An 18,123-nucleotide genomic window follows, 5' to 3' on the forward strand; every position below is an offset into this window, starting at 1 on the left:
CGGCATTTGCTCTTTATCAGCAAGCAAACCCTAGGTCTTACCTCATTTGCAACTATCTGCTTCAAAATATCTGACATTTGAGAAATGTTTACAAGCAGTTTGGTGTCTTCCTTTGAATTCAAAGTCACTTTTAATTTCTTCTCTTATGTTAGTACATCCCTTGCTACCACACTTAATATAAGTCTCTCTAGCTTAAGGACAGGAGGATTCAATGCACTATTTACACATATTTGTTCATGTAACTGTCACAAAGGAATCAGAGAGCATCCTTCAATGTTACACAAAGATTCAGATACCACTGGTCAGCAACAAATTTGCTGTGGAAAGGGATAGGAGGACATCAGTTGGATTGGATAATCTTTAGGGTTCTATGATTTTATGAATATCTTGCCTTGCCTCTCCTAAATATGAAAACATCATTAATTAAGGAAGGAAAAACCTGAACTCTGCCTGAAGAGCAAACCACTGACACCCCATCTCATAGTGGAGGGACACCGCTCCAGTTACCTCTCTGCCAGGACTTCCAAGGGGCTCCTTCCCAAAGACCAACTGCGCACCATCCAGGCCGAGTCCATAGCGGCTAGAAAGCCCCGAGCTATTCCTGTTCCCATTGGCCAAAAAGGCTACGAAGGAGACAGAAAACAAAGAACTAACATAGATTACCTTTTAAAAGAGGGAAACTAAACTAAGGAGCAAAGAAAGTGTTTGCCGTTGAGAGCAGTCATATCCTGCCCTTCTCTACTTCACAACCTGGCAGACGGGCAAGTCACAAAACCTGCGGAATTCTCACCCACACTTAGCAAGCTTGGGCTCCGCGCAGCCTGGAGTCCTCCCCAGCTCCCGGGTATGACTCTACACCACACCACGATGCAGACACTCACTCCCCCGCCTGGGATCCCAGATCTGTACCTAACTGTGATGCCTCCTCACCCTGGCCTCTAAGACAAACCGCCCCCTCCCCTGCTGCTCCATACTCACCTCCAGGAGGCTGTCCCCGACCAAAGCCACCAGCAGCTGGTGTCCATTGTGCTCCCGCACCAGGGCCGCGTTCTCAGAGGCGTACATGCATGTGAAGTCAAACATGGCCACATCGGGCTGCCCATAGTGATTGATGGCGAAGTCCAGGGAGGGCAGCTGCTGCTGGGTAGAGAAGTCTGCCGCCTCCCTGGCGTAGCTCAGCAGAGCCTCTTGGTCCACATTCTCCCGGGAGAGCAAGAGCTCCGTGTCCGCGTAGTCCTATCTCCAGAGAGAGAAAAGGCTCGATGGAAACACCCAGGCAGGGGCACCCGAGTCCACCGGCCACAGCCACACCACGTGTGCCAGACGGAACCTAGTTCTGCAGCCTCCCCCTCCCTATTCCAAAATCAGTCTTCTACGCAAATTCAAAAGAAAAGGGGGTAGGCTGTTTCTAAAGGAACACAGGTTTTGCTGCCTAGAGAAACAAAGTCCCTGCTTTTCCATTTACTTGGAACAAGTCACTACTTCTTTAGTCTAGTCCACTCCATCTCACGGAGTTGCTCTGAATACCAAATACAATGACTTATGCGATGGTGCTTTGTAAAATAAAAAGCATTCATAGTTCAGACTACTATCAGCAATCACCATCTTCCGGGCAGCAACCGGACCCCCATGGGACACTCAGCTTTGTGTAACTCATCGAACCCAAAGCAAAAACCCGAAAGCTTCAATGGCAGAGGGATGAGGAGATGGGGGCAATAGCAGTCCAGGGGGCCAGGAAGAAATACATTGAAAATGGAACAGAAGTTTTCAAAACAATACGCAAGATTCTGAAAAACCCCACAGTAATCCACCAACAAAGAAAAACAATGATGACAGAAAAAGGGCTTTCCACAGAGAGGACTAGAAACTCCTTTTCTGCTTTGGGGGTTCCTGGCACACCGAGCCAAGTCTTTCTCCTCAAGTGGGACCTAAGCTTTCCACGTGTCCCTGAGGGTACTTTCAGCTGCCACTACAAGATGTAAAAGCCAAACACAAATACTCAGGTCGGTCCTGGAAACTGTTTGTTCAACACTTCGTAAGTGGCCACTGAGGGCTCTAAGTCTTAGCTTAGCATACCAATGGGTTCACCACTATTTCTTTCTGATAAAGCATCCAGCCAAATATATCTTGCTCATGCTTTTGGCAGATTGGGCTATACCCACTGCTCTATTCTGTTCTCCTCACATGCATAAATGGACACGGAGTTGAGACACAGACACAAGCCCACGAGCGAGAAGACTGTGCTGCGGGTGGTGCTCCCAGCTCCCCAGCACCGGCCACAGACAAGGCAGCAGCGTAACCCAGACTGAAGTCACCTGACTCATCGTCATCCTACAAAGACAAAGGACACCCTGATATTCAGCTGCCAGTCTGTGCTGGGAACTGCACAGGCCTCAGTCAGCACATCTGGTGCCTCTTCTACCCACTCCTCACACAGGGACAGTAATTCTCAAATCCAGACCAACAAGACCAAGTACACTTAGACTTAAGAAACTCTCCTTAAGGAACTATCCCCTTAAGGAACCATCCACCTGTGGTTCTCTGATTCCATATTCAGACCATTATCTCAGGAAATGTCATACAATTAGTCATCTGGAAAAAAGGCTTAGCTGGCCCTGGCTCTGGGTGAACAAGAACCCTCACTGTCAGACCATGAAGAGGTCCAAATATAGCCTGATCCAGGCACTGTTCCCTGGACCTCTGTAGCCATGTCTGCAGTAAAACCAGAACCGTTCTCAGGCTCTCATAAACACCAATTTTTGCTTCTTGGTCAAACTCCCTTCCCTCTATAATCCCCTCCCAAAAGGTGATCTATTAACCAACTAGTAATTGGTCATATATGGAATTCACCATAACCACAAACTGAATCACCTGAAATTAAAATGAATATTTATGCACAAAATGCTACCTGAGATTTGCTTTGCACAGCCCGAAGCGGGAGTGGGGAGTAGGCCGGGTACTCCTGGAATGGTGCTGGCCGTGTGCTGACAACTGCTAACACTGGATGACAGGCACACTGGGGCTCATTACACGAGTCTCCCCACTTTTGTTCAGACTTGAAATTTTCCATAACAAAAGATTTTTTTAAAAGTTAAACTAAAAAACACTGGAGCAATACAATGTACATGGTCCCAGGAGATGAGTGAGGCACTCATTTTCATTTCCTTGCAGGAAAAACTCATCAGACAATAAAATTCTTTCTCTGGTAATCACATGACCCAGTACAACATAAAAAGAGGTTTAAAAGAAATCCGTAACTCACATGCAGTATCACCCCTTTGTCCAATAAACTCTGCTTTTTGGCCGTCATAACAAAATAGTGTGTGTCATCTTTGTAGTAGACGATGTTCTCCAAATCAATCCCTGCAACAGAGAACACACGTGCACATAAGGGTCTGCTGAGATGAAGGTGGGTTAGGGCAGCCAGAAAAATTATACTGGTCCACAGAGACCAGGGCTGTGGAACTCCAGGCAAGGAAAGAGAAAACAAAAAAGGCATCTGAGCCTGATCCTCACTGCCTGCACATTTGTTCATGAAAAGAGGGGGAGCTCTGCACTCACACTGCTCTGCATCCACCTGATACCCTGTTATCCTGACAATGACGGTCAATTGGAAGCAGAAACACCAGAATGGGAAGAAAGGAGAGGTTAACCTCTAGTAAGAGGGCCTAAGTCAGTGCTCAGGTTAAACCTCTTTGATACTCATCAAGGCTACAGGGAATCTCCTAGACTCTCATGAGCAGCACAGACAACTGGATGCCTGGAAGCAGAGTGCACTACTGGCTCTTTAATTCGACTAACCTGAAATATAGATGCAACGGGAAGAAACCATGTTCTGGAAAACAGATAAGTGGATTTTTGCCACACATTTTTGTTGCAGCAAAATGTCTAAGTGAATCTAGCTATTCACAGCTATCACACAACAATCTCATTTCTATTGAGCATGCAGTTTACTTCAAAACCAAACAAACTCAGGAAAGAGAAGACACACTCAACACCTAGACTCAGGTTCTCAACAAACCAGAGCTCCCCTCCAACAGCTGACTGTGTCAGGCACCACCATGCACAGCCAGGCAGGGGGAAGGGCTGGAGGAGAGCTAGGGGGAGGCAGGAGGAGCAGCCCAGTCCCTGTGACGAGGACAAAGGACACCAGAGTAGGAGACAGAGACACGGAAAGCACAGCCCTCAGAACGAAGCACAGCAGTGAAGTAGGAGCAGAGGAGCAAACAGCACAGCAGTGACACCGATGACCCCCACCCTACCAAACCCTCCAGGAGAAAGATCACAAGTAGTATTTAAATTTCTATCCTTTTTGCTGTGGCAGCATCGACACCAACCTGTGGCTTCCCTCAGTTCCTGGAAAAATTTTTGGTTGAATATAAAAGCCACACCACTGATCTCTTCCACTTTGGCTTCTGCTGTTGTATTTCGGTTAATAAAATTTGCTGTAATGGCAATGGCCAGTTTGCCACGAAATTCTTTCCGACGAAATCCTGGAGGAAAAGAAATTTTCAGAGGTGGCAAAAGCTGGCTAGAGAAGAAGAAAGATGACATCAAACAAAAGGGGTGCTGATGAAGACATTAGGGGATGTGAGGGACGGAAATCAATGGGAAAACTTTAGCACAACTCTCCTCTATCTGGAAATAATGTGTTTACCTCCCAAGACTGTAACAACCCTGGAAAGACGTCAAAGTCACCCACAACTAACACACGCCTGGAAGTCTGGCAGACCAGAATAGTACTCAGTATGAGTTAGTCTGTTTAAAAAAAGGGGACGCCATCTGCTTTAATAACTTAGGTTTAATCCTGCAGTGCCCCTGCTCACAAGAAGCTTGTCTCCCAGTGCCCTGGAGAAGTGGCCCAAGTACCAGCTGGCAGGGCAAAGCCAGGACTTGCTGTTCACCCAGCATAGGCAGTGCATGTATGAGGATCCTCAGGAGCGGGGTCTCTGAAGACACAAGCTCTCAGCAGGGTTCCTCTGCATGAAGTGGGCAAAGGAGAAAGGAGTACTGCCCGTACCTTCCAAGGTGTTCCTGCGGCCATCCCCTCCAATGATGACTTCAAACTCATATTCTGATACAGGATGGGTTTTCGGGTGTACCAGGGCCCGCCAACCTATCCCTGTGGACCAAAGTCAAAATGAAGGTCATTACCCAGACCCACTCATACATCTAAGACATCTCTAGATACCCAGGTGTGCAGATTGCACAAAACCCCACACCAAAAACACACCAGGCATAAAAGCATGGGATACAAAGCAAAGAAAAAAAGAAACCTTGAGAAAGGCTCACAAAGGAACATCCCCACCCCACAACTTTCTATAACAAATCCAAGCACCTGTAATGTCCTAATACTATGTCGGAGGCCTCCTCACTAAGTCACAAGCTCCTCCAAATACACAGGCTGTACAAATGGAGAAGCCCCTTTAACAAGCTCTGAAAACAACCCGCAGATTCCCATTGTCTCCTCCCTTCGTCTTGTCTTTTCTCACCACTTCAAGGCCCTTTTATATCTCCTTCATTTGTCCACTCACGTTCATTTTCTTGGTCCTCAGGAGGCTCCACAAGTCCTTGGAATTCCACATTGACATGGATTTCAATGCCTAGGATCAAGGCTACTTTCAAAAGTATTAGTTGAAGCTGACGGATACCTGGTGAACAGGAAGATTACCCGAGTGAGGGCCCACAGGGGAGAGAGGACCAGTCAGCATCACTGCTCCAGTTGCCCCCACCCACCCATGCAGTTTCTCCGAATGCTCAAAGCCACCTACAGCAGGAGGCTTTTCTGAGCCATATTCCATAGCGTCTTTCTTTCTTTTTCAAGAGCACATACAATTCAGTGCAAGAGATGTTCTAGAGAGACACACAGGGCCATGCCCACCTCTTGGACTGGGTGTCCCAAACAAATAAAAGCTCTGACAGTCAGAGCCACAATGACCGAGCAGAATCTGCAGTCCTGACAGGCCTCACCACAGGAAGCAGAAGATGGGCCCCCCAGGGGTGCGTCCAGTTGGACACAAAAGGCAGCACTGCTTCCTGAATTGTCCACGGCATCTCTCTCTCATCCGGTTCCCTCACTGAAGTGCACACACTTGTATACACTAAGAGAGGTTCCCTCAACCCAACCTCAGTCTCTTACCACTCCCCCTCCCATCACTGGTCTATAGCTGCAGAAACTAAGGCTCAAGTGATGGAAAATCTTGCTCATTAAAACAGTGAGAGTATTTATTTGTTCAGAGTCCAATGAGTAGCTCCCAGGTGCCAGACACGGCAACAGCCTCAGGTACACTGAAAGTCTGGGCCCTGATGTAGGACCCAACCCTCTCAGCTCCAAGACAAATCCTGCCATACACAAGGCAGACAAGTCCACTGATTTAATGACCTCAGTCCTCTGTTAAGACCAATTTGCCTGTAAAGTGTAACCAATGTGCTAGGAATACATGCTAGTCCTCCAGGAAGCCATCTATTTCCCCCACTTTCCACCCTCCGAGTCACACTCCCAAGGACTCATTAAATCCCCTGCTAGCACATGTTTTATACCTGCAGACAACTGCGTTCCAAGATGCTTTACACATTACAGCCCAACCAGAGTGCTTCCACTACTAGTGGAATATGGCATCTGATGGCCAGTGTTTGATAAACTGGCACAACTGTTTCAAAGAGCAAAAGGCTGAGTAGTTGAATGTTCACAGCACACATCTGAGGAGCTCAGAACAACAGTTCCTTGATAAGGCTGCCCTGCAATCACTAATGATGATCAACAGACAAGACTTCAACTTTGTAACGTAGACACAGTCTGTTCTGAACCACTTTTCAGAGTGGCACAAAAGCAAACGCGCTGTCTGCATTAACTACGATTGCCTCAAGCACAGGCCCACGCTGAGCCTGGAGGGGACAGGAGAGCAGGAGCACTCTGCGCTGCGGCCCTCAGGAGAATCACTTGGCCAAAGGAATCCCAATATCTACTGGCCATTCACAGCCAGACTAGGAGTCCGCTTCTTCCATCACTGTGGTTCCCCAGGACCACCCCCAGAGAGTTTGTTCCCACATTAGGAGAGTACCCACCTAGCACATCACAGCAAGCCACACACCTCACGCTTCTCCCACTGGACTAAGAGCCACCAGAGGGTCAAAGCCTAAACTGGTGGTATGTTTCCTAGCCTGGCCCCAATCCTTTCCTGCCCACTGCCAGTGCTCAGTAAGCACTCAGGACCTTAGAATTCCTTAAGTTTAACTCATTTTGTAGGAGACACATTGGTAGTTAAGGATCTCAGGTTACAGAACCATTGGAGGGCAGGAATTTTAACTCCAAGCTGAGTGTGTTTTCTACACAATAGATAGTAAGGATGGTAGGACACATAGGGCTTCTGAGTATGAATTCCTCAGGTAATCTTCCTGCCTCTTTCTCCAGAAAAGTGGGTAGAGGGTAGGGGCAGGATCCTACACGAGAACTGGTTTTACTTACTGATGTGGTCGATGGCTCCAGCACAGAATTTGCCGTAGAACTTCTTGGCACCCAGACCTCGCAGATCATGTATGGTGAACGGCCAGAGATGCAAGACATTGTTGCGGGAGAAAGAATCTCGTTTCTCAATAACCACCACCTTAGCTCCCAATAGGGATAAATCGATGGCTGTGCGGAGACCACAGGGGCCAGCTCCAATGACGAGACACTGAAAGACACAGCTGCTTTCAGGGCAAAGGCAGCACCACTTGAGCTTAAAACCACCTTTCCCCAAAGCCCCCCAATAGGGCTATTCTCCCATGATCAAGGGACCTCCAAATCCACGTGGGTCAGAGTGGAGCACCTGCAGGGCTTTAGACAAAAGTTGTGAGCACTCTGGATGGAGAAGACTTAACTGTCAGTGCTGCACAGAAACTCAGACAAGGCACCTGCAGATCATGTTTACCTGAGTCATCATATCAACACACAGTATAAAGATCACCTCTCACATCTCACCAACAGAAGAAAACCTTTCAGAAGGTTTGTAAGTCAAGCAGATTTCTGTCTACGGACACAGAGATCATTAACTACATAGCCAAGTAATCTTAGGGTCCTGGAATGGACCTACCACTTGAGAGACTCCCAGGAGGTAATTTTCAAGAGCCAAAGTTTTATGTGCTGAAGTGAGTTCTAAAATCACCAACTTCAGACTGAAAATCCAGGGAAATGACCTTGAAGATACATATTCTAGAGAAGTACTCAGGGTGAGACCACACACTTATCTTAACTAGTTTGCATGCACGTTCAGAAGAAAGACATGCACTGTCTTTCTGTCTCCAAATTCCTTTTATTCTTAATAAAACTCTAGAGCACACTCATAAAAGTCACACCATTGAATTACCTGAATTTTGTGGATGAGTATCTACCCAAATACAAATGCACACAGGGCAAACTAAGGCTCATGACAGGACAGTAACAACTGTCATAAAATCATCTGAAATTTCATTTCCCTGCTAGCTTTTCCTAACTTCTCACAGGGAGTGCTCTTATATCAGGAGGAAAGCAGGAAATGAATACCTTCTCCACTCCCCAGACCTCCCCCACTCCCCAGACCTCCCCCTGCACAGGTGACTGGACGTCTCAGGTCTTTGCCTAGGCCTACCTGTTTCATGGAAATTCTATTTCTCTAGATGAAAGAAATACTTTGAAGAAAGCAAAAGAAATACTTTGGTTTACAAAGCCCTTGCTTATGAAAACAAACTTCTGGAAAATGGATGAAAAGAGGTCTGAAGCCTGCGGAAAATCCCCAAGTTGGCAAATACTCTATACATCTTAGCAGACACTGAGTCTGGAATGATGACTTTGCCAAGCACCAGGCCACCATGGTCAGATAAGACACTGACAGGGCCTGGCTACCTCTCTTCTCAGTGGCCTGCATCCTCCTAATAGTGTGAGATTCAATTAAAGCAGCAGCAAAATCAAACAGTTCCTACACCATTTGACTTCAGGGTTGTTCTCAGTAGCTGAAACCCTAAATGTTCCCATGTGAACCCACAGAATAAGAATGGGGCGCATGGAACAGTCTAATGAACACGGGTAGTGGATCCACAAAGTTCCAACGTGGTGTGAACCTCCCTAGGCTGTGGCCTGAGCTACCTCCACCCAATGCCCTCTCCCTCTCCAGCTGTGTACTTGGGTCAGTGACCAGGGCCTGGGCGGCCGCACCTACCTTGGTGTTAGTGCAGGCCTTTCCCTTCTTGTAATCTTTGTGGCTACCTCGCTTGTCCAGCTTTGCCCAGAGGGCCTTGGCTTTCCAGTAGTTGAGCTTGGACTTGAGTTTGTGGTAAAAGGAGCGGTGGTCCTTAGGCTTCAGTTCCAGGTGGTCGCAGAGCTCTTGGAAGGCCTTGAGGGTCCCCTTGCAGGTGGTCGCCTGCACGAAGCGGTCAAAGAGGACGTGAGCGCGATTTGTCGCCTCATTCTTACTCTCCTCCATGTCTCCCCACTCTCAGGCCCCTGACAACCGGGGCAGTGGGAGGGCGGTTGATCCACCTGACGCAGTCACGTTAATCTAATAAAGAAAAAGGAATGGTTAGCAAATTCATATTTGTATCTAGAAACATCTTCTAGGGGACAGAACTCTTTTCAGAGTGCCGTTTCTAAGAGTTAAACAAACGTGATAAGCTACCAGCCGTCTACATTCCAGGCGCCATCTGAGACACCATGGGTGGAGAGATAAGGAAGACCACGGCTGCTTTCAAGGATCTTACAGTTCTGCAGGTAAACAGAAAGTCAGATGTGCCCTGCTAAGTGTCGGAGAGAAAGGCTCAAGGGATGTGGGAACACAGGGGAAGAGCACCTACGTCGTGAGGGAGGGGTCCTCATCCAAGATGAGCCTCTGAGGGATGACAGCTGAGTGTCTCAGGGTGAAGTAGTGTCAGCCAGGCAGGGAGGAAGCGTAGGACGTGGAAAAGGAAGTAAACTGGAAGGCTTGCAAGGGACTCTCACAGATGAAAGCGTCAGGAATGATTCCCATTGAGTAAACGGGATTGCAAACAGAAACACTAATTATGGGGGTTGGGGGGACCCTGCTGCGGCTGAGCTGCTTAGTGGAGGGGCTCACTAGGCAGTCGGCTGAGTGTGAGGCTCAGGGGGCACAGCACACAGGTGGTAGCTGACCTATGAAGGCTGGCCACATCACACAAGGGGTGTCATGGGAAAAGGGGAGCCCTGGGCTCTGGTACAGATCTGGACTCAGCGAGGGAGGGGCTGGCAGACTCTGAAGAGCTCCTGAGGCACAGCAGGAGAGGTCTGAGAGGACCACAGGGCTGCGCCAGAGTCTAAGAGAAGAGCTAAGGTTGGGGTTTAGAGACTGAAGTCCTGCCAGACAGATGGCAGGGGGCAGACAGGAGGACTTTACAGCCATTCCATTTTGTCCACAAAGAAACCTGACAGCAATAATGATGCTGTCTATACCTCCCACTTATCAAAAACACCTACCAACACCTACCAGCTGGGAGAAGCTTCAAGAAGGCAGGGGGCGCCGCACGCACTCCTTCACCCACTCCCTCCCTTGGGACCACGGTTACTTATCATCACTACTGAGAATTGTTGGGAGGTGGGAGGCAAAGGGCCAGAGGCCAGAACAGGACGAGCAGAGAAGCAGGGCAGGGCACCGAGACGAGCAATACCGCAGCCCTGGGTCCACACGTACTGGACCCGGGCTGCATGACCTGGAAGCAGTCACTGCCTCAGTTCTCCCTCGTGTAAGATGAGGTGAGAGTGGATGACCTGAGTTCAGTGTGAGAAAGCCCTCCTAGCCACAGGACTCACTCCTGGGGCTCCAGCCGACTTTCCGCCAAGTGACAAACAGGGCTGCACCAGAGCTCTGCTTTAAAGAGGATTCGCTCGTAGAGATGGTGGGGGACGGAGGAAGGCAGCTGCTGATCTACTGTGTGTGGGGGGTGGTGGTGGAAGGGGGAAGCGAGAAGTGACCCACTATTTAGTGAACCAGCCCCAAGGCAAAGGAAGCCACCAAACTATGTGCTGATGAGACCATCTGCCTGCCTTCCCAGATCCAGAAGAGATCCACATCCCGTCCTGAAGCTCTTACAGGGCTTAAGAAGCCCCCTTGGGAAGTAGGAATAACATTCTGCTTCTCTCCACACCTCACCATGTATGATAAGATTAAACCAAATCAACTGGAGGTATGGGTGGTTTCATGAGAGAAGGCAGTACCTAAATACAATGAACTGCCATTTTCCCCTTGTGTTTTCTGTGTCAACAGATACAACACTCTTCACGTTCTGTCGACTCGAAGATGGTAATTCTTTACCTGAAACACACTGACTTGGCTTCTCACATCACTAACTCAACAACCCCTCCTAGGCACACTGCTAAAAACACAGCTTATCCCAATATCCATGCAGTCAAGAGTCCAGCAAGAAATGGAATTAGCTGGAACTAACCTTCAGTTACTCCTAAGTAAAAGTTTATTCTAGGTAGCACTGAGCAGCAAGAGAAATATTTTAAAGTTTCTAAAAAGAGCCCATTCTTTTCCTTACAAGCCAATGCTTTACTTAGAAATTGCAGGTAGTCAAAAGATGGTTTGTAAGTGGCAGAAAAAACCAGATGTGTTCATCCAGAGGCAGAAGGAAGGTAGTAACAACTAGAAACAAAGGTCCCAGGGTGTTTGCCCCGTCGGGGGCCCTCTTTGCCTCCTGCCTCCCTTGTGGGGACCTCTGTAGCTTTACTCGCTTTGCTTGCGTGGCCAGGAGACAGCGTTTGTGGTCTTGCCCCTGCATGCCCTACCTGTGTGCACAGCTGACTCTACCAGAGTCACAGTGTTTAGAAAGCTTTGAACACACTGGCTCTGATGTCTTCAACTCTCACCAAGAAAGAAAATGATTTTTCTTTGTTCCTGAACAGCAGCAGCCACCTTCCACTCCCTCCCAGGATTTGAAGCCCGAGGTACCACCGTGTTCTAGCTGACACCAACACACTGAAGATCCTGCAACATGCATTTCTAAAAGCCTTTCCCCTGTCTCACCCCTCCCTAAAAGAGTCTTGGCATTTATTTTCAAAGAAGAATTCTGATTTGTGGGCTAACATTCCCTTGGTTGGCTGTAGCCCACTCTGTGGGAAACATATATTTACTTCCAAAGAGCTGAGCATTTGCTCAAATTAAACCTCACCACAGATGAACACTTTCATTAATCACTGGCCCCGAATCCTTCTGCTGGTGCAAAACACTTTCAATGAACAGGTTTCAGCCACTCCTGGACAGCTGCAGAGAGCCTGCTTGCAGGCGGCAGGTGGAGTAAGTGCCCAGTGTAAGGGAGTTCTACCCGCAGGTCACTAATGACAACAGATAAGCAGAGGGAAGCTGGTTCCTGGGACAATGCGACAGGCACCCGAGGTAAGACTACACAGGATCAATTCCCTCGGGCTGCCTCAGCTTTCCTCCTCTGCAGGCCAAGTGGCCCCAGCAGGAAGACACTCCCGTGTCTGTCCCGCAGCTCTGCTGACAGGACAGCCTCGTGCAGCTTGGGGACTACCTGGCACTGAGTTCACGCTGACAGTGGCTGGGCAGTGGCAGAAGAGCCATCCCGCCATCGCCCTCATGCCCTCATTCCTGAAAGCCTCTCCTGGACCCAGTAGCCTGGAAAAATCAATAGTCATACTCTCAGGAGCCTACAGACCAGGAAACCTGGCTGGAAGGTGCCAGAAATCCTGGGGACTGAAAAGCCAAGGTGTGGAAGGAAGGGACAAGGGAAGTGAGGAGCCCGAGGAGGGACAAGGAAGAGGTGAGGCCAGGTCTCTGGGAGTCGGTGTGATTTCTGCCACCGGCAATGGCCTGTGTGTTCCATCCCACGGCAGCTGACTGCTGACTCAGAAGAACATTCCTTGGCTGTGGAGGAAAGTGCTAGAGAGACAGCCTATGAAGTACATGCAGGAACAGAGTTTATGTTTCTATTTATAAGAGTAAAAGTTTGTCACTGACTCACTGTTGGTTTAAGAACACTCAATCTCTAGCTCTTAGAATAGATGGGTGGTTATTTGGGTGGGGGGGGGGTTATCCTTAAAAATAGAAAAAAGAAAGAGAATCAAAAACAAAATAAGAATTATACATCAAGAGTATGAAATTAGAGCCAAGTTTGGTTAATTTTTTCCCTAGCCACTGCACCACTAATATACCAGTACACGTGCAAATCCGACTCTTACAAAGGAATCTACAAAATGCTCCCTTCCTAGCCCACTCAGTCAGAGGCGTTACTTGTCTAAACAGACCTTAGAAGGAAGGCAGATAGGAAGGCATGTTTTAGAATGTCATTAGGAGGAAACTGAGATGACAAATGCACTTCGGATTATAGAGATTCCTTCATGTTTTGCAGAAACAAGGACCATAGCGGCCAAACTCCCTGAGTTCCTGATCAGTCTTTGTGCAAAAGGGCCACTCAGGCCACCAACATCTATGGATGGGTTCACTGAGTCCCTCGCCTGGGGCAGCTGATTAAATCAGACTGTCCGGGAATGAAACTCCTTGCTGCCCCAACTGCTTCCCAGCTCCTGTCCCAAAGGCCTCTTATCTCTCATGGCGCCGAGATGAGGTTCTCTGGGTCCCAAGGAAGCAAGCTCAAAATACAAGAAGGAAAGCAGTCCTTCTCATGATTGTTTCTGCCTTCATTCCATCCTCAGTTCTTCTGACTTTCCATACTATTTAGCATCAAATGGTCACTCAGCGGGATGCTGAGGACACCAGAAACCAGCCCCATGACCCACCCTCCCCCACCAGCCTGTGGGTCTGCTCTTATAGTCCCACACACTGGTCCTCACCCACACCTGCGATTCCACAGCACATGACTGGACCAGCTCTCTCCTCCACCACCTTAGGGCGGGGACCAGGTCTCTGCAGCTTCAGTCTGGCTTGCAGTGGAAACACTCTAGTTTCCGTGGCATTGACTAGGGAAAAAAACCCCTCGTGGGAGTCTGTCTGGGGTCTCTGCATGGCTGGGGGAGGTGGAGGAGAAGTGGATGGGTGTTACAGAGGGGCGTTCTATCTAATGTGCCACACAGTCAGCCTGGATACGGAAGCACAACTAGCAAGAATGTAGCACTTGTGTTATGGGCTCTTGCACTGCCTTATTCTTGGCCGTGCAACAGCCCACTCTAGATGGGTCTGAGAAGAGCCTGGACCATGACCTCTGGGTTCTCTTCCAAGTCTCCAATTCTGAAAGACGCCAACCCCTAATGTTGTATCTTCTCAAAACTTCTATTTTACTTTCTTTGATAGCAACCTTTTTCTTCAGGGAAAACACCAACCCAATTGACCAATGAGACAGACAGAAATTACCTCTGCCCATAGAGAACAGATTCGTGGCTGCCAAGGGGGAGGGGGACAGGGAGAGGAATGGACTGGGAGTTTTGGCGTTGGTAGATGCAAACTATTACATTTAGAAAGGATATACAACAAGGTCCTAACGTACAGCGCAGGGAACTATATATATTCAATATCCTGTGATAAACTATAATGGAAAAGAATATATATATAAAAAAAGAATGTGTCTATATATATATGCATAACTGAGTCACTTTGCTGTACAGTGTAGATTGGCACAACACTGTAAATCAGCTACACTTGATTAAAACTTCTAAATATATATAAATGGGATCATAAAACAATAAAATATTGAAGGGTCAAAAAAATAAAATAAAATATATCTAAAACTGCACTTAAAAAAAAAAAAAAAAGAAATGACCTCTGCCTTTGTTACCCCAAGCAAACACTAAAAAGTCCAAGTCAGAACCAAACACCAGTAAACATAATGGCTGTTGCTGACACAAACGCCAACGCCTGGCCCAAATAACCCAGGAAAACAAAGAGTCAAAAAGAACAAGGCCCCAGCCCCAGTGTCTCAGGAAGAGTGTCTTTACCTGCAGAGTAAAGTTCCTGTTTTTCAGGAACTGACGTAATGAATGCAAAATGTTTAGCAGTGCCAGGTGCACAGCAAGACCCAGTCAAGGCAGGAGTGTTCATTATTATCTAGTAGTTTAAAATCCCATCAACAAAAGGTTATACTCCACTAAACAGGTGGCTATTCATATAACAGGAGGAGAGAACTCAGACAGCTCTGTCTTTTGAAAGAAAGAAAAATGTTGTGAAACTTCCTTTGTCCCTCCCTCGCTCTTCACCCTCCCCACTCCACCTGTTCCAGATGTGACAATGGCATTGGGTGGGAGGAGCTGAAGGATAAGACCCGTGTTGGCAAGTTTCAGCCAAACTCAGATGTTCAAATAGGAAAGATACAAGGACTGTCGGTAACAGTGGAAACAGCTGACACTGAATAGTCACCAGTGGTCAGATCCACACTGCATCTCAACCTTCACCACAATCTACCACCTGCTTTTTGCAGATGGGAAACTGCTGCTTAAAGACGTTTAAAGGTCACACAGCAGGAAAGCGGCATAGCCAGGTTTTGTATGCAGAGCCCAAGGTCTGAGCCACTGTCCAAACACACGAACTGGGACTTCCCTGGTGGCAGAGTGGTTAAGGATCTGCCTGCCAGTGCAGGGGACATGAGTTCTATCCCTGGTCTGGAAGATCCCACGTGCCTAGGAGCAGCTAAGCCCATACACCACAACCACTGAGCCCACATGCCAGAACCACGGAAGCCTGCGCACCTAGAGCCTGTGCTCTGCAAGAAGAGAAGCCACCACAATGAGAAGCCCACGCACCGCAACAAAGAGTAGCCCCCACTCACCGCAACTAGAGAAAGCCTGCACGCAGCAATGAAGACCCAATGCAGTCAAAAATTTTTAAAAATTAAGAAAATAAAACAAACACACACACAAACCACTGGCAACAGGTTAACATGGCACCGAATCTGTGATTTCTCCGCTGTCTGGTCTGCCTACTACCACCTGCCATGAATCACAAAATATACGATTGTCAAGACGATCTGAAGGACTACCCAGTGTGACCAGCCACCCCACACCTGCATTTGCTATGAACTGTCCACGACACACAAACAGCTCCACGGACAGTCCACTGACAAGCGGCTTTCCACCTCATGAAGCGGTCTTCACCATCTCTGAGCACCTTGAAATGTTAATTTCTCAAGGACACAATTTCTATGTAGAAGACCAAAGTCATTCTGTCCATAGTTTTTTACTCCATAGTCCAAAATTTACCTGTTCGAAGTATCCAGAACAAAATTATGCCTCTTTTACAAGCCAAACAAATATCTGCTATCTTCAGGTTCTCCTCAGTTCCTTCAACTATTTCTCTTTTGACATGGCTTTCAGCTTCTTCACCTCAGTGTTTTTCCATAAGCTCCTAGGACCACGTCGATACCTATCTCATCTGCCTCCCCAACTCCCGTGACGATGAGCATGCCCACCTGAAGCAACCCTGCCCCTGTGCACTGATCCCATCCCTTACTCAACCACACACACTGCCTCCTGCACTGGTCCTCCCCTCCTGCATCAGTCCCTCCCCCAAAATGAACTATTCCCATTGACGTGAAACCTCTCATCTTTAAAAACCCTGCCCTGTCCCCTTCTCCTCTGACTAGTTTACTCCACTCCCCAAAAGCACTGTCTGTGCTTGTGGTCATGACTTCCTCTTTTCCCACTGTCTCTGGGACCTACAACAATCAGGCGTCATTCCTACTGCTCCACGGAAACATCTCATCAAGGACGCGAGTGATTTCCACACTGTCGATTCTCAGGCCTAGTTTCCTCCACCAATCCACAATTTGAGTCACAGCCCACCCCTCTTCTCACCCTGGGACACCACCCTCCGGGTCCTCCTCTGGCCTCTACAGCTACTTTCCTGTGTCTTTTGCTGGTCCCTCACATATCCCCACCCTTCACATGTTGAGATGGCCACAGGGTCACTTAGTCTTTGGGTCTCTTCTCAATCTATATCTACTCCCTGAACATCAGTGGCTTTCAAACTTTTTAAATCATATACACAGTTCTCTCTATATATATGTTTATGTAAATATAATTTTTGGAAAATGTCACAAGTTATCTTTACTACTGAAATATTCTGATGTTTTCTATTCTATCTCATTTTTTAAAGTTGCTGGTCCCCACTGTATTGCTTCCATGACCCATTAATGAGACACAACCCACTTTGAAAAACTCTGTCCTTGGGGCTTCCTAGGTGGTGCAGTGGTTAAGAATCCACCTGCCAATACAGAGGACACGGGTTCGATCCCTGCTCCAGGAAGATCCCACATGCCGCGGAGCAACTAAGCCCGTGAGCCAAAAAAAAGAAAAAAACTCTGCCCTTCATTTCCTCCAGTCTCATGGCTTTAAGTACCATTTTACGGTAGAGATTGTCAATGGTGCATAAATATCTATTTTCTCTCCTCTGAACCTGTAAGACCAATTGCTTATTTGACACTTCTACTTGGAAATTTGACAAGCATCTCACACAACCTTGATTCCCACTCCAGTCCCCAGCCTGCTTCCTCCTCAGTATTTTCTGCATCTCAGCAAATGGCACCACCATCCACCCAGCCACTCAGTCTAAAACCCTTAGAATTATGCTAATTTCTGTCACATCCCATAGTCAATTCTTCAGTATCTTCTGTCTGTTCCATCTTCAAAATACAGGCCCAATCCAACCTCCCTCTGCCATCTCATCACCCACCCTCATCAAAGTCACGTCATGCCTCACTTGGGTTCTTGAAACAGCCCCTCCCTGCTGCCACTGTCCCAGTCCTGCCTCCCCCGAATGCTTTACAATAAATAGCACCCTGAGTAGTCTCTCAATGTTAGTCCAATCAGGCCACACCTCTGCTCTAAGGCTCCACAGCTTGCCAGCTCAGAGTTAAATCCAGAGTCCTCACAACGGCCTCTGAGGCCCAGAGTGACCTGCCCCACTCCCGTCCCCCACTCTCCTTAGACTCTCCCCAGACTGGCCTCCTTAATTCTCACCAAGTACCCCTGGCAGCAGCCACCCAGGTCTCTGCCTTCCCATTCTCCCTGCTGATGCTCTCTTCTTTCTCACTTTCTTCAGGACTTTCTTTGCTCAAACACCATCTTAATAAAGAATCCTTTCCTGACCACCCCCCCCGCCAACAAAAGAACACCCACCTCCCATTTCTCTTTACCCCCTCACCTTGCTTTATTTTTCCTGAGGCATTTGTCACCGCCTGACATTATGTATG

General features: G+C 47.9%; 1 protein-coding gene across 4 annotated transcripts in view; it reads right to left on the bottom strand.

Moving 5' to 3' along the window:
- The window catches only part of MICAL3 (microtubule associated monooxygenase, calponin and LIM domain containing 3), a 162,273-nt gene that overhangs the window by 84,356 nt on the left and 59,794 nt on the right, over positions 1-18,123 (bottom strand). For all 4 annotated transcript variants that reach the window (XM_057703524.1, XM_057703522.1, XM_057703526.1 and 1 more), the window contains exons 2-9: positions 9,174-9,512; positions 7,466-7,673; positions 5,535-5,651; positions 5,021-5,122; positions 4,338-4,493; positions 3,263-3,363; positions 979-1,236; positions 508-623 (exon numbers count right to left, since the gene is read on the bottom strand). In XM_057703524.1, the coding sequence (XP_057559507.1) occupies positions 508-623; positions 979-1,236; positions 3,263-3,363; positions 4,338-4,493; positions 5,021-5,122; positions 5,535-5,651; positions 7,466-7,673; positions 9,174-9,437 (1,322 nt within the window). In that variant the 5' untranslated portion in view covers positions 9,438-9,512. The remainder of the gene's footprint in view (positions 1-507; positions 624-978; positions 1,237-3,262; positions 3,364-4,337; positions 4,494-5,020; positions 5,123-5,534; positions 5,652-7,465; positions 7,674-9,173; positions 9,513-18,123) is intronic.

The sequence above is a fragment of the Hippopotamus amphibius genome, chromosome 12 (assembly GCF_030028045.1).
Source record: "Hippopotamus amphibius kiboko isolate mHipAmp2 chromosome 12, mHipAmp2.hap2, whole genome shotgun sequence".
Taxonomy (NCBI): Eukaryota; Metazoa; Chordata; class Mammalia; order Artiodactyla; family Hippopotamidae; genus Hippopotamus; species Hippopotamus amphibius.